General features: G+C 39.5%; 1 protein-coding gene across 1 annotated transcript; it reads right to left on the reverse strand.

Annotated features, from left to right (window-relative positions):
- Positions 1–326: 326 nt before the first annotated feature.
- On the reverse strand, positions 327–15,379 carry LOC104248136 (transcriptional elongation regulator MINIYO). Its single transcript, XM_009804330.2, has 10 exons — positions 15,023–15,379; positions 13,370–14,381; positions 12,237–12,346; positions 11,940–12,124; positions 10,427–10,532; positions 10,064–10,321; positions 9,732–9,920; positions 7,420–9,627; positions 1,544–1,753; positions 327–633 (listed from the first exon to the last, which is right to left on the reverse strand). The coding sequence occupies exons 1-10, from the start codon at positions 15,224–15,226 to the stop codon at positions 448–450; spliced, it is 4,668 nt and encodes a 1,555-aa protein (XP_009802632.1). The 5' UTR covers positions 15,227–15,379; the 3' UTR covers positions 327–447.
- Between the last annotated feature and the right edge of the window lie 739 nt (positions 15,380–16,118).

A 16,118-nucleotide genomic window follows, 5' to 3' on the forward strand; every position in this document is an offset into this window, starting at 1 on the left:
CACACAAACACATATAGCTCATTTTAGACCACAAATTTTAAAAGTCTTTCTTTCTTTTTTAAACGTTGTGCCCTGTCAAATACCATTACATAATTCGGACGGAGGGAGTAGTATTTTTGGTCTCCGCTAGAATTTGAACATGAGAGACCTCATAATTTTCCTCACTTTATTGATCACTAGGTCACACGGCGACTGACTAGTTTATTAATAGAGATGCACGTTGGTTCCTTACACTTCAAAGCGAGGCGAAATGCTCAACCTGGATTTCTACCAAAGCTTAGATGTGCCTCAAACACGCCTTTAACAGTAGTGTGAGAAAAGGAAGATGTACAGAACCTTCTTTTGTAAGGTAAATAAATTAAAGGAAGATGTACAGAGATTTAATCACCTACATATCAAGATAAATTCATATATACATCACTGGTTATAAGATTGATGTAGAAAATTTTAGCTTCCCACATGCTGTTTCCTTCTAATGACAGAGCTGAGCTTCTCAACCTCACTCAACAATGAGGAATTTCCTTCACAAGCTTCTTTCAAAATCTGTAATCTATTTTCCACATTGCAACTGTGCTGGGGCATCTCAGATATGGTGCCTGGCCTTTGGTACTCCAGTAAGTTAACAAAAAGGCTCTGTAATTGGGAATAAAACAAAAGTATGAACGAAACGTCTCCGAATAGAATCATAAAACCAGAAAATGCACTTCAAGACCAGCTTTAGTAGAGCTATCAGGTTACCTAGTTGAGTGAAGGAGAGAAAGCAAGCATGGATGTAGAATTGTAAAATTTCATAAACACTTGAGACTTTAATGTGCATGAAAACAAACTTACAAGGCAAATCAAATCAGCGAACAGGAGCATTGTTAAAGGCAAAAAGCCACGGGAAAGCATCAAGTTCTATCTAGGCTTATGCACAAAGCTCAATTGAAGTACGATTGTTAGTAAATAATGCCACAAAATGAAGAAAAAATGAAAATGCATAGTGCAAGAAGAATCACTATAAAGTAAACTACAATTATATGTGCCAAGGAATTAGAAAAACTGAATTTAAGTTTATACAGAGGAAAAACCATGTCAATCGAGTTCAGAAACCATTTTAAAATTCTGAATCAGGTACAGAGATGCATTTAAGTTTTTAAATGAAGGTGAGTAAGCTTGCTTAATTTAAATTTCTAATTTCCTGTTCCTAGTATAATGTGTGTGTCCATACTTCTTCCCTTAATGATTATATATATATATATATATATATTTTATTTTTATTTTTTTTACCGGCTTTATCTATCTGTTAGCAACGTCCTCTTCAAGATAAGGGCCACAAGCCTTATAAATTAACCTTATTTATGAATATGAGAAAATAAACAAATTGTTCGTTGGTGGGAATTTGCTAAGGCGACGCTTTAGAGCCTTGACACATTCACTAATGCGCCATGTAAGCAGCCGAAAGCACATATCCTGCTAACACGCCTGAAAATGAGCCTTTGACAACAGAATAAGGGATTAACTAAACAGTAAGCAAGTCACCAATTTGCACTAATTTGCATACCTCATGTTGCTTCTTACGGGAGTAGTCTCGTAGCAGAGATTTGGCAAGCTTGTTTCGCAAAGGAAGCATATTCCTAGAGCAAGTCTGGAAAACAAATGATGACAGATGGTGCAAGGCCAAAGTGAACGAGGCAGATCCTCGACTTGCTGCTTTGTCTAGAGCTCCTGAAACCCATGATTTACAGTAAGCTTCCAACATCCTCTCGTCATCCTGCATCAAAGTATTAATTATCCGCAAGTTAGCAAAGTATTAACTAATTCTTTGTCTAGAGCAGAAATTTTGTAAGAGCTTTCCTCAACTCAACTTGCCTTATCCTACAAAAATTGAACTACACGAAACTATCTCTCTCAATTCACTCTTTTCCAAACAATGTTTAGTAATGCCATAGTTACAATGCATATTTCTAATAACCTTCCCTTCTACCTTGTAACATTTTGTTGCCATCCTACCTTGTTCTTAGGCATCAGTATCTTGTGACTGGACAAGATTAATTACCATCTTAAATGTTACCTTCTCAAAAAAAAAAAAAGATTAATTACTATCTGGATTTATATATGAAGACATCCTGAACAACTAACACAAGTACTAAAAAATTTGTGCGCCCGTTATTAACCATCCATAACATACAAGTTATTTTTATTAATGTCACATGGCCAGAAAGAGACCCTCTCCCAAACAACATTTTTCCTTTCCCTTTCCTTTTCCCTGTCTCTCTTTCTCCCATTTCCTTTTTGTTTCAGAATATAAAGTTCAAGGAGGGAGGCAGAGCACAAAGAGGGCAGCCCGGTTCACGAAGCATCCCGCATTCACGCAACGTCCGGGGTAGCGCCGCACCCCAAGGAGAGTGATGTAGCAGCCTACCCTGATGAAAGTATCACGGTTGGAACCCGTGACCTATAGGCGATAGGTCACACGGAGACAACTTACCGTTGTACCAAGGTTCCCGTAAGTTTCATTGTATAAATAGTAGTAAATAACCCTAATCCCATATGTATTAGGAGTAGGGCATGTATTGTATATATAGGGCTCATTGTATCATTGTCATTTTTAATATAATATATTTTTTCCCGTGCTTTCTCACATGGTATCAGAGCATCGGTGAGAAGAGATCGTTGTGCGTCATTCCAGCGATATCCAGGAAGAAAGAACTCAGTCACCGTGCAATTTTTCGATGACCTAAGTGACTAATTGCGTCAAAGTCACTAATTATCAGTGTTGTGCAAAATCCAATACCACCACAAGGTTCCCAAGAGAAATCCGACCAAACCCCAGAAAAATCACCGGAAAATAGTTAGCCACGCGCTGTCACGCGCCCGTAGGAGAACTGTTTCCGGCGGTGCGTCTGTCACATGCGCCGGCGCGTGACCCCTTCCGTCAGATTTAGAAAAAAATTCTTCAGTACAACTTTATCTCCTAGAAATTCCGAGTCCATTGATACTATTTTCGACAGATTCCGACAGCTTTGGAATTTTCCGGCGAGCTACAGTGATTTTTCCGGCGTGAACAGTGATCCCCAGCAATTTTCTGCTTTTTCCGGCACGATATTACAATTGAATTCGTATCTGAAGCCTTTAACTCGCAATCCGTTGGATTAAATGCAATAAATCCAATCCAGATGGTTTCTTTACCGGATTATATTGAGTTCCTTCAGTACAAAGCACGTAAACAGACATCTTCAGGATTAACCTCCGTTGTTCCAACAAATAGTAGCATGACTGGTGTCTCCCAGTCTTCACCTTCTGGGTCTTGGGTAATTGATTCAGGTGCATCTGATCATATTTCTGGTAATAAATCTCTTTTCACTAGTATCTCATATTCTCAATCTCTTCCATCAGTCACAATGGCCAATGGGTCTCAAGCCATGGCAACTGCAATAGGTCAAGCAAGTCCACTTCCTTCCTTACCTTTAGACTCATTTCTTTATGTTCCTGGTAGTCCTTTCAATCTCATAGTCGTTAGTCGCTTAGCCAAATCACTTAAATCTGCTGTTTTATTTCTTGATGACCTTATTTTTATATAGGAACACAGTACAGGGCGGATCATTGATATTGGACGTGAATCAGATGGACTTTATTACCTTATCTTTGCAAAATCACATGGACTCGCATCTTGTCTTCCTCCGATACCTTCTCCCGTTACTGATTCACCATATTTATTACATAAACGGTTAGTACATCCCAGTTTGTCAAAACTTTAGAAAATGGTACCTGGCTTATCTCACTTGTCCACTCTAGAGTGTGAGTCGTGTAAGCTCGGTAAGCATACCCGCTCCCATTTCCCGCGGCGTCTTGACAATCGAGCAGAGTCACCTTTTATTTTAGTCCATTCAGATGTTTGGGGTCCTAGTCGGGTTAGTTGTACCTTAGGATTCCGCTACTTTGTCAGTTTCATTGATGATTATTCCAGGTGCACTTGGATATTTTTGATGAAAAATCGATCTGAGTTGTTTTCTATTTTCCAAACCTTCCATGCTGAAATTCAAAATCAATTTGGGGTTTCTATCCGCATATTTCGTAGTGATAATGCCCTAGAGTATTTGTCTTCCCCATTTCAGCAGTTTATGAACTCCCATGGGATTATTCATCAAACATTTTGTCCGTACACATCCCAACAAAATGGAGTAGCTGAAAGAAAGAATAGACATCTTATTGAAACTGCTCGTACCCTACTCATACAATCTCATGTTCCGCTGCGTTTTTGGGGGGATGCAGTTCTTACATCTTGTTATCTTATTAATCGTATGCCATCTTCAGCTATCCAAAATCAAGTTCCATTCTCTGTCATGTTTCCCCACTTACCTTTGTTCTCTCTTCCACCCCGTGTCTTTGGGAGTACGTGTTTTGTTCATGACCTTACTCCAGGAAAAGATAAGTTAGCTCCTCGTGCTCTTTAAGTGCATATTTCTGGGCTACTCGAGAACGCAAAAGGGATATCGATTTTATTGTCCTGACCTTCAGCGATTTCTTATGTCTGTTGATGTTACCTTCTTTGAAACTCAATTATACTTCACAGGTCCAGTTAATCACTTAGATATTTCTGAGGTGCTACCTGTTCCTTCTTTTGGAGATTCAGTCCCTTTCTCCCATTCATCTTCCTCCATAGCTCCACCGCCTACAGTTCCAGTTACAACTCCACCACCTATAGCTCCAGTGTCACCACCTAGTCCAATTCCACCAACTATAGCTCCAGTGCCACCACCTAGTCCAGTTCCACCAACTATAGCTCCAGTGCCACCACCTAGTCCAGTTCAACCTTCTACAGCTCCACCACTCCTGACTTATCATCGTCGTCCGCCCCCAGCATCAGGCCCAGCTGATTCACGTCCTGCACCTGACCCTACTAATAATGCGGACTTGTCTCCTTTTAATCAACCGATTGCACTACGAAAAGGTATACCGTCCACACTTAATCCTAATCCTCATTGTATCGGTTTAAGTTACCATCGTCTCTCATCATCCCATTGTGCATTTGTGTCATCTTTGTCCTATGTTTCCATCCCTAAATCTACAGGTGAAGCACTGTCTCATCCCGGATGGCGACAGGCTATGATTGACGAGATGTCTGTTTTACATACGAGTGGTACTTGGGAGCTTGTTCCTCTTCCTTCAGGTAAATCGACTGTTGGTTGTCGTTGGGTGTATGCAGTCAAAGTTGGTCCAGATGGCCAGGTTGATCGACTTAAGGCTCGTCTTGTTGCCAAAGGATATACTCAGATATTTGGACTCGATTATAGTGATATTTTCTCTCCCGTGGCTAAAATTGCATCAGTCCGCCTTTTTCTATCCATGGCTGCTGTTCGCCATTGGCCTCTCTATCAGTTGGACATTAAGAATGCTTTTCTTCACGGTGACCTTGAGGATGAGGTTTATATGGAGCAACCACCTGGTTTTGTTGCTCAGGGGAGTCTAGTAGCCTTGTATGTCGGTTGCGCCGGTCCCTCTATGGTCTAAAGCAGTCTCCTCGAGCCTGGTTTGGTAAGTTCAGCACAGTTATTCAGCAATTTGGCATGACTCGTAGTGAAGCTGATCACTCTATTTTTTATCAACATTCTGCTTTAAATCTCTGTATTTATCTGGTCGTTTATGTTGACAATATTGTTATTACCGGCAATGATCAGGATGGTATTAGTAAGTTGAAGCAACATCTCTTTCAGCACTTTCAGACTAAGGATCTGGGCAGATTAAAGTATTTTCTGGGTATTGAGGCCGCTCAGTTTAGCTCAGGTATTGTGATCTCACAACGGAAGTATGCCTTAGATATTCTTGAGGAGACAGGAATGACAGGTAGTAGACCTGTTGACACTCCGATGGATCCGAATTCTAAACTTCTACCAGGACAGGGGAGCCTCTTAGCGATCCTGCAAGATATAGGCGGTTGGTTGGTAAATTAAATTACCTCACAGTGACTAGACCTGACATTTCCTTTCCTGTGAGTGTTGTGAGTCAGTTTATGGATTCTCCCTGTGATAGTCATTGGGATGCAGTTGTCCGCATTCTTCGGTATATAAAATTAGCTTCAGGCAAAGGCTTATTGTTTGAAGATCGAGGCCATGAGCAGATCGTTGGATACTCAGATGGGGCAGGGTCACTTTCTGATAAACGTTCTACGTCTGGATATTGTGTCTTAGCAGGAGAAAATTTGGTGTCTTGAAAGAGCAAGAAACAGAATGTGGCTGCTCGGTCTAGTGCAGAAGCAGAATATCGAGCAATGGCTATAGCCACATGTGAGCTAAGTTGGATCAAACAGTTGCTCAAGGAGTTGAAATTTGGTGAGATTAGTCGGATGGGACTTGTGTGTGATAATCAAGCTGCTCTTCATATTGCGTCAAATCCAGTGTTCCATGAGAGAACTAAACACATCGAAATTGACTGTCACTTTGTTAGAGAAAAGACTCTCGGGAGATATTGCTACAAAATTTGTGAAGTCGAATGATCAGCTTACTAATATTTTCACCAAGTCCCTCACTGGTTCTCGTATTAGTTATATATGTAACAAGCTCGGTACATATGATTTATATGCACCAGCTTGAGGGAGAGTGTTAGTTTCATTGTATAAATAGTAGTAAATAACCCTAATCCTATATGTATTAGGAGTAGAACATGTATTGTATATATAGGGCTCATTGTATCATTGTCATAAATAATATATTTTTTTAATAAATATATTAAATAATATATTTTTTTTCCCGTGCTTTCTCACAACGGCAGAGCACGAATAACTCTGGACTATTTCTTCTTCCTCCCAACTTCCAACCAACATGGAGGGGATAAATAACATGAAGCGATAAATGGACGTTGGGCTTAACTCAACCCCAAAAGCTAGCCCAGGAGGTGAGGATTGTCCAAGGCCATATAAGGAGACCAAGTCCCCATCCCACCACCGATGTAGGACTCAATATGAAGTAATCTCATTTCAGTAAGTACTTATAGCTAAACTGGCCCTGTAAGCATACATAGACAATGACATATCTAGATCAGTGTCAAAATAAACATTCACAAGTGAGTCTACGAAATCATCAGCAAGTTACTCAGAGCATCCATCAAGAGAAACACATATCAAACTTGCATTAGGATGGTGAGAGAAGATGTATTTTACATCTAATTTGGATATCTCGTTGTTTCTCGATCAAAACAAAATTATATTAATATCCTTAAACATAAAACAAACTTTCCTGTATGGGCGCCTTTCCAGAATCCCTGTTTTACTCAATAGTCAATATAAAACTCTAGATTACTTGGAATTTGTTGTGTAATTAACAAACATCCATAGAACAGAAAAGGAATTTATATAGCTTTCACTACACTGAAGGACAACTTGATGTTATGTGATTGGCAAGTGTTCAATGAATTTGCTGATAGTGTTTAAGTAAGCAATACCTCAACAGGTTCAAGATATCCACAAGTTGCGGCAATGCACTTCTCCAAAGGAGGCAAAAGCTCGAGAGCACAAGCATTAGACAGTGCATTCCATGCAGCAAGCCTCACAGGAGCTTCAACAAAGTGATGCAGATAGACTCCAACTTGACGACCAAATATCATGTCACCATACGAAACTGCAGCAAATTGCTCCACTAGATTGTCAATGAAGGTGGAGTAGTTCTCATGTATGTCCGTCTTAAATTTCAGTTTCATTGCATCAACTTTTTCTTCCCTATCAAGGAGCTGTCCATAGACATCTTGCAGAGCTTTGTAGAGATCCCTGCTATTTTCCTCCTCAAAAATGTCCATTCCAGAAAGTAAAGTTGCAGACAACGTGTGCAATTTCCATACAATAGGCACATTTCGAACTGGCGTACGCAACTCAGCAGGAAGGGAGGTGGACATTAGTTCAATCCCTAAGAGAAAGAAGAGTCCACCTTTTGCAACTTTAAGAAAATCGAGAGTCTCATGGCTGGTAGAACAAAGCACTGAGAGTGGACTGAGAAACCAATGCAAGGGAAGATGCAACCGTTGGTGAGCCCACTCAGCCACCAAACATTTAGGCTCTTGGCTGGCAGGGATGGATGCAGAAATTTCCTCGGGAATGGTGTCCAATAAAATATTTCCTTTTTTTGGATTCTTTCGGCATACGTGCTCATCTCCAGCAGCAGATTTACGCTTCTGTTTTGCAGACAACCATCTCTTCTTGAAGTGAGAAGCTAAGACATCACTCAACATTAAATAGTCCTCTTCTTCATACACCCTCTCGAGAGACTGATAACCTTGCTTAAGAGTAAGAAATTGGCGTATACTGAAATCGATGTACTTTAGAGTGGGAACTTGAAATAAGAAATCAAGCAGCTTATCTACTGCAGAACTATCCATTGGCCCCAGCAGTAAACACGCTCCCATGACAGAATTTATTTTTTGTATAATAGTGTTCATGCCTTCAGTTGTAAACTGATCTTTGACAGATACGATAGGGAAAACATCAAGCAAGTAAATGAACAATCGTGCATCTACTTGAGCTGATAAAATGTGTTTGGACCAAAAGCCCCCACCAGGGGCACCCCAGCCTACACCAATTCCTGGGGCTGGACCACCTCTACCAAATGTCTCAATTGAATTCATATGATGCCATTTGGAACCATTTGATTCCACTAAACTTGTCATCAAAGTTCTTAACTCAGGCAGAGAGCAGTGAAGAATCCCATCAGCAAGAGTTTCTTCCTCTCTTGTGAAACTCTGATATTTGGCGAATAGATCCCGAGGCTCATTGTTAGCTAGTGAGATCAGCTTATCAACACACCAAGCAACTCGCAACAATCCCTGAAGGCAACTACTGGACGCTATTGACGTTTCTCGTCCGTTTATTTTTCTCAAATAACACAAACACTCAAGGAATGAACCGCTGCCAGCAGAACTATCATGGCTTGCACTAACTAAGCCTGAAAAACTCATAAGTCCATTTTTTAAAATTTCTAGTCCAATCTTAGGGACAAAATCTGGCAGCCATGGAAGACTCCCATGGCGCAACTCTGCATTATCTTCAGGGATTACAGCTTCAAGCACTGCAGAAAGCATGTCCATAATTGAAGATATCAACCACAGCAAGGGAGAAACTGCTGAATCCTGTATATCGCCATTCAATTCCTCCTCATTTTGCCACTCAAATAGACGAGATAGGAGAGGTATCTTCTTTAACCTGATCCACTCTAGGGCAGAATCAATCATAGGACCAACATGGGCCCAACACCAGTTTTCTGCTTCTTTTGTAGTACCCCTGTCCAATTGTTGCATGTGGGAATAAAAAATCGGCAGTCTTCTAGTTAAAGCACCCAGGACAAGGTATGCTTCCTTGGCAATGGCAGCATATTCGCTGAGGACACTGTTCTCAATCAGCTTTTCAAACGCAGGAACATTCAACCAAATGCACAAGGCAGGAAATAAATCGGCAAAGTATGATACACAATACCCATGTTGCACACAAACCTTCCACAACCGTAACTGTTCAACCAGAAGAGCTGATGAAAGTTTACAAGCCTCTTTTCCAGACTTTACCCATTGGTCAAAAGAGGTATATCGATACAATTGCCATATCATCTTTTGAAATATTCCAGTCTTGATAAATTCTAGGCAGTTCTCCTTGTCAGATCGAGCCAAAATCTGTCACATATTAAAGAATAATATTTAAACATCGGAATCAACTTAAAATTTGGATAGATTTATTTCAGACAAAAACGCTTCAAACATGGATTCTTGATGCTTACTCTCAGGAGTGCAACTGACTTGATCTTTGAGATACTAATCTCCATTTGCTCTTTACTAGTGAATCTGTTGATGATCGTTTGAACCAGCCGTTGACACTTCATAATTGCATCTGCACATGTTGGCGAATGCCTAGCTATCGCAATTAATATGGAAATTAGGCATTCTTCCAAAGCTGCTGAAGGCTCAGTCTGGCATTAAAAAAAGATAATATGTCATACTACAGTACACAACGCGTAGTCAGCATTTATGAGGCAGATTTATATATTGGACAAGTTGCTCCCACAATCACAAAGAAGCATGGCTCCTTACAAGTTACAACAGACAGACATACCTCCAAGAGATATTGAACCCTTTGAAGGATCCCCATCCTAATCAGTCCTGCAGCTATATCTTGGCCAGCAACAACAACATCATCCTGAATAGTGCGTTCACTTTCATCATTTTCCACAGAATCCCGGGCAAAAGGAAGTATATTGGAAGGTTTAGTATTGTATTTCCAGAAACCACCATGGACAAAACCATCTTCGATCTCTGGTCGACTTCTAAAGACAGGAGCAGTAGGTGCATCCCTCTGAAGAGTTGGTATCCTCTGATAAAAGCACAGAGGTTAAGTATAAACCATCTTCCAATGCATAGTTCAGAAGAGAGAGAGAGAGAGAGAGAGAGAGAGAGGCAATAAAATTCATAGTCTTACCTCCACGATTTCAAAAAAATCCTCATTGATCTCAAAGGAAAGAGCACACTGAATAGCTCTAGCACAAGCCAGAACTACGGACCTGTGGTTGTCATCCAGAGACATCCTAAAAGTAAAAAATGCATTTTCATTGAACACTTCCTTTGAGTAAGAAAGAATACAATATTTGTTGTCTGAAAGAAAATTGATCTTGTTCCACGCATAGCAAAGTTCACTATTTCCAGGAATCCTAATTTAACTACTGAAGTACATTATTTTCAGATTGAAGGGCTGTCATCCAGCTATTCCTTTTTTTTTTTTTTTGATAAGGTAAATTGTATTAATCAAAAGGGAGAAAACTCCCGTATACAAGAAGTATACCAAAAAGTAGAGAATTTACATCAGAATATGATTCTCTACAAATGACGCCCAATCTTCTATACAAGTAGAGGGTCATCCAGCTATTCCTAGTTCATACCCTTCAACTATAATGTGAAAAAAAAGGCAAACACAATCAACTTTACTTCTTTGAACACAAACCAAAATCATTCTGGTGTAGATGTATATTTGTCTATGAACCCAAGGTTTTGAGCCAACTGCTAAGGTGAGTAGTTTAGATTGCACAGCAGTAAGGGGACCAGAGTAAATCTCTACTCTTTTTATTTATTTCAGGGTGGATACGCAAGAAATTCACTGTGTAAAGTAGAGTAAATCTCAGATTCTTCTGTAGTAATAAATCCATGAGTCCGCGACATTGAATCTCAACATGAACCATGAACTTCTCAGAATGCTAGGTAGAGCATTTACCATCAGCTGACCTGCCGACCACCCAATCATTTTTAGACGGGCCTATGTATAACAATGCCCATCCAGAAAAAAGGATTTTTAAAGGGCTAATTTGGTTCTGAGATTCTACAAGGAGCCACACCAAAAACAGAAACTGTGGGATGTAATTCTGTTACTTGCAAGTTCTGCAATCAACTTTACACTGTTAATAGATTTTACCAACTTCCCCCCTTTTCTCGACAGTTTTCCACAATTTCCACCTATTTTCCCACTATATTCTTTTTTAGCCTTTTTTCAAATAATGTTGAGGAGTTAACAAAATCGAATAACCCAAAGGTTTTTGCCTTTGACCTAGGAAAAAGATTAACACTTCGTATGATTGTTTTTCCTTCAAAAACAGGTTGTTCTTGCCCTTCCACCACAACAGCCTTCCTACTCCCCATTCCAAGTGGAGGCTCAAAAGAAACAAGTGAAAGCAATGCTAAAAACAAAGAAGATTACCAACAAATGGAGGGGAAAAAATGAATAATTGGGTATGCATGGACAACAACAACAACAACAATATCAATGATGTCTCCAAACCAAAAAACAAGGGCATTACATCTTGAGAACTATTTTGGGGAAAAAAGCATAATATCTAATTCAGGGGAATGAACAAGCATGGCACTATCTCATACAGAGGCCATTATTTAGCATATCACAAGCAAGAGGCGGCCAAGTAAAACAAAGAGGAAGCACTTAAATCTACCTCAATGATAGAGCAAGCTCAGGTTCTGGCCCTAGTATGAAAGCCCAAATGGCCTCCCAGTCATTAAATCCATCTCTGTCCTGAGATCTTAAGATACACCCCAGCTGATTCTGGTGAATTCTGCATATTGCTCTATCAAGCACAGATGCAATAAGATGTAAAGCAAATGTTCGTTGTCCAGCTACCTGTAGCCAAGGAACTCAAAAACTTAAAACACGCAATTAGACTAACATGGACATGCAGACACAAAAAAAATGATATTAAACATCCAAAAGATTCAAATTTAAATATACTAACTGCACTTCTTGTGAGAGCGACTGCTTCTTTGATGGTGTAACCAGCCGCGCCAGGATCACCTTCAGTTCGTAGATAGTCGCGCCCAGAGAGATCTTGCGCAACGGAGACACCTGCGAGGCAAACACTATGTAGATAAATCTATAGGTCCAATATTTGCGAACAAGGCAAGGCCAGTTCTTAGCTACCAGGCTGGAAATAGGCACCAGTTCTTTTAATTTTTTTCCTTGATACATCTGTGTAGTTGGGGTATGAATACACAAGGTCAGTTCTTAACTTTGACAGTTGACATGAGAAACACTGTCCAGTGTCCTCCCTCGAACAAAAACATCAGTCGATACCTGGCAAGTCTCAATATATGCAGATACCATCAAATTCTACAGTACCTAAAGAAATTAAAGTGTGTCCGATCCAAAACGTAGAATAGACAGTCTATCTTCAATCACCACATAAAATCAACCCCGATGAGACATGTTAAACTGGAAAAAATTTCCTGCAAAAGAATATTTGACACCTTGACGAGCACTGAAAGCAGACAAAACTGATCTGGAAAAGGAAGTTGGATATTCCCCAGCAGTACGAAGAAATGACTTTTACTAAAAGAATATTAAGATAGCACTACAACAAAGTGGTATCCACCATGAAGATAGTCCGGGCATATCTGCACTTAATGAAGACTTGAAGAACTCCTACCCCTCTTGGGAATGAACTATCTTGGTTTCTATTGGTTATATGACAAAGTGATCCATGTGCGCACGAAGTGTTTCCTCAAATGTACCAGAGAGGTCATCCACACTAATCCTTGCTGCAAACTGGGATTAGGAAAGGAATACACATGAACATATGAACCGGAACTTCTTCAATAGGATTAGCTGATGCAACTGCGCCAACCACATAAATGTAACTCATATTAGACATAAGATTGATCTACCTATTCATCTTTGACTGTTTCGACCAGCTTAAGTACAGGAGCCTGCCACTAAACTCGTGATTTCCAGTGCTCACTTATGATGCTTGGTAAATTTATTTCTTCCTCAGATGGATCATGCAGACATACACTAGAAGGAAATAACAAAGAATGAACATGCAGTACCAAATAGTATTAGCTTCGAAGGTATAAACAAACTTAGGCTTACCACTCTTTGGGACCTCAAGTTCACTCTTCACAATATTGCCATCCAAAGAAAATCTTAATTCTCGGACACTCTCAACTCGTTTACTCCATTCATCCCATACACTGGTATTGGTGTTCAACTTTGGAGTATCATCTTCCACATTTTTTTTCTGTGTGCCTTGTGAGGTTTCATTCTTCATCTGATCCAGCAAATTACCCTTTTCTCCACTGAGATGAGACCTGGATCTATAAGATTTTTCTCTTTTCAACTTCTCTTGGCCTTTCCTTTTCAGTGCCTCCAAAACTGCTGGACTTAGTTTTGCCAATAATTCAGCCTGTGCTTCAGCAATTTCATCAGCTGACATTCTCGCTAATTGAGCTCGATTCTCAGCATCAATTTGACTCTCAAGATTACTAGCATTGTGCCTTCCTTCCACTTCCTTGGGGTCAAAGCTAGCATCGACTTTGTTTGCAGAAATGTTACGTTTCTGAGAGTTAACCTGTAAGGTAGGATGCATATCCTCAATTATTTCTTCCTCCTGTTCAGTGATACCATTTCCACATTTCTGCTGTGGTAAAACAGAATGGTTACTTTGTTCCACACCTCCCTGTTCGATATCCATGGCCATGTCCAGATGCTCTTTCTCTTGAACCAGATGCTCATCCTCCATGATGACATCCTGAGATTTTGTACCATCTTCTACAGATAAACTAGCACCATTTCCATTTTCATCTGGTGGACGTTCATTTGAGTTGTTTTTGTTTCGAGATGCTTCTGCAACAGCCTTTCGCTCTTTTGATGTCGAATTCACCTTGCGCTCCCTTTCTTCCCTCTTGTATGGCACAGAACTATTATCACTAGCCACTATCTCCCGCCAGTTACGAAAATCCATCCCTTTCTTCTCTTTTCTTTGCACGGGCTTAGCAAAATTTCCAATCTGGTTGATTCCAGTGAAATCTTCTTCTTCCTCTTCATTCTCTTCATCATCGTGATCATTGTTACCACAAACATCTCCAACCTTTGGTGCCCAGTGCTATACAAATATGGGGATAGATGCACATATCAGTTCAAGTAACAAGTCAGGTTCCTAAATACACTGAGATAACCAAAAAGCTCATTCTTCCTTCTATACATGACTTTAAAAAATAAGCAGTTACTTTATACTATGACGTGCCAAACTTAAGCATATACTTCCTCGTAGCCAAAAAAAAAAGCACATACTTCCATTAATGCAGATGAGTATGTAACACACTCAATGTCTAATTCTATTCCTTAGCTAGTCCATATTTGTACCTCTATTATCTCTATATGGACGATTCTAGTTAGTTGGTAATACGTCTTAGTCTTGTTAGTACATTAACTTCAGGTCTAGAGCTTACTAGTGTCTTTTAGCCCTATAAGAGATTTTTATGCCAATAGAAAATATAGAAAACTTCTACTAGTACTTTTTATTTTTATTTTGTATAATGTTGGCTAGAGATAGAATTTAAATGGAGAAACATGGTCAATAGGGTTCATAAAGCCGACCCTAACTTGTTTGTGACTGAGGCTTAGTTGTTGTAATGACAATAAAGATCAAATCTTTGCCAAAGTGGGAGCTGAAATTAAACTAGTTAATCAAAATGGACGCAGAATAGCTACAGATTAAGTGATTAACAAAGAGGAGGGGCTTACCGGACCATGTGAGCGGTGACGAGGCACAGGAAAAGGAAGAACAGTGGGGCGAGGGGCAAAAGTCCAACTAGTAGGCCCGTTTAATGGTTGTTCTGAAAACCCCTTTTCAACTATGCCGCCGACTAAGTGGGAGGCATCATCTTCATTTATAACTGTTCCAAAAATTTGCTGAGTGCTGGGATTCTTAGGGTCTGCGTTCTTCATTGATATACAGTTTTATAATATTGGAATAACAGTAATAATAGTATTGAAAGTTTCTTGGAGGAGGTAAGCAAAATGGGTTTTGCAGGTTTATGGGGCTTAAGCAACAAAAGAGACGCTCTTGCAATTGTACCCGAAGGTAATAATAGTGTGAATCTTGCTCGTAATATGCTTTTAAAAGTATATTTTATAGTAACTTTTTATTTCTTATTATCCTATGTGACCAAGAGGTTGTGAGTTCGAATCTACTCAAGAACAAGGTGAGAAGTTATTGGATGGAAGGATGTCGGGATCTATTTGGAAACAGTCTCTCTATCTTAGGGTACGGGTAAGGTCTGCGTACATACTAGCCTCCCCAGACCCCACTAAGTAGGATTATACTGAATTGTTATTGTTGTGTAGTTGTTGTTGTCTTTTTCTCGTTTCTTTCAGGAAGAAAATACAGAGAAAAAGAATGTCAATGAAATTTAAGTAACTAGGATTTCTTAAACACCCAACCGTTGACCAAATGTCCATAAACATGGCACTAGTTGGCCACTTTTTGGGTGTATAATTGGAAAATAGCCAATATTTGTTAAATAATTAAAAAACTAGTCATTCTTTATGTGAATTAAAATTTGGACAATGATATTTCAATTTAAAAGGAATTTTTTTCTTATATATACGGAAATTTAAATTTATTTACCCGGTTTAACTAAGAGCCCGTTTAGACATGAGAAATTTTCCTTTTTTCAAATTTTCTTTTTGAAAACAGTATTTGGTTATCAAAATCTTACAATTTTTCCAATCTCACTTGAAAATGCAAGGTAGGGGTAAGGTCTACATACATGCTAGACTCTACGGTGTGGGATATTATTGGGTATGTTGTTATTATTGTTGTCACTTAAAAATGAGA

This window comes from Nicotiana sylvestris, chromosome 1 (assembly GCF_000393655.2).
Source record: "Nicotiana sylvestris chromosome 1, ASM39365v2, whole genome shotgun sequence".
Classification (NCBI taxonomy): Eukaryota; Viridiplantae; Streptophyta; class Magnoliopsida; order Solanales; family Solanaceae; genus Nicotiana; species Nicotiana sylvestris.

Bases quoted from the DNA above. Each gene is read 5' to 3' on its own strand.
- LOC104248136 (XM_009804330.2), bottom strand. From the start codon at position 15,226: ATGAAGAACGCAGACCCTAAGAATCCCAGCACTCAGCAAATTTTTGGA. The intron at 12,125-12,236 runs GTTAGTATATTT...CCTTGGCTACAG, and splicing joins TCGCTCTCACAAGAAGTGCA to GTAGCTGGACAACGAACATT. The intron at 9,921-10,063 runs GTATGTCTGTCT...TTTTAATGCCAG, and splicing joins GGGTTCAATATCTCTTGGAG to ACTGAGCCTTCAGCAGCTTT.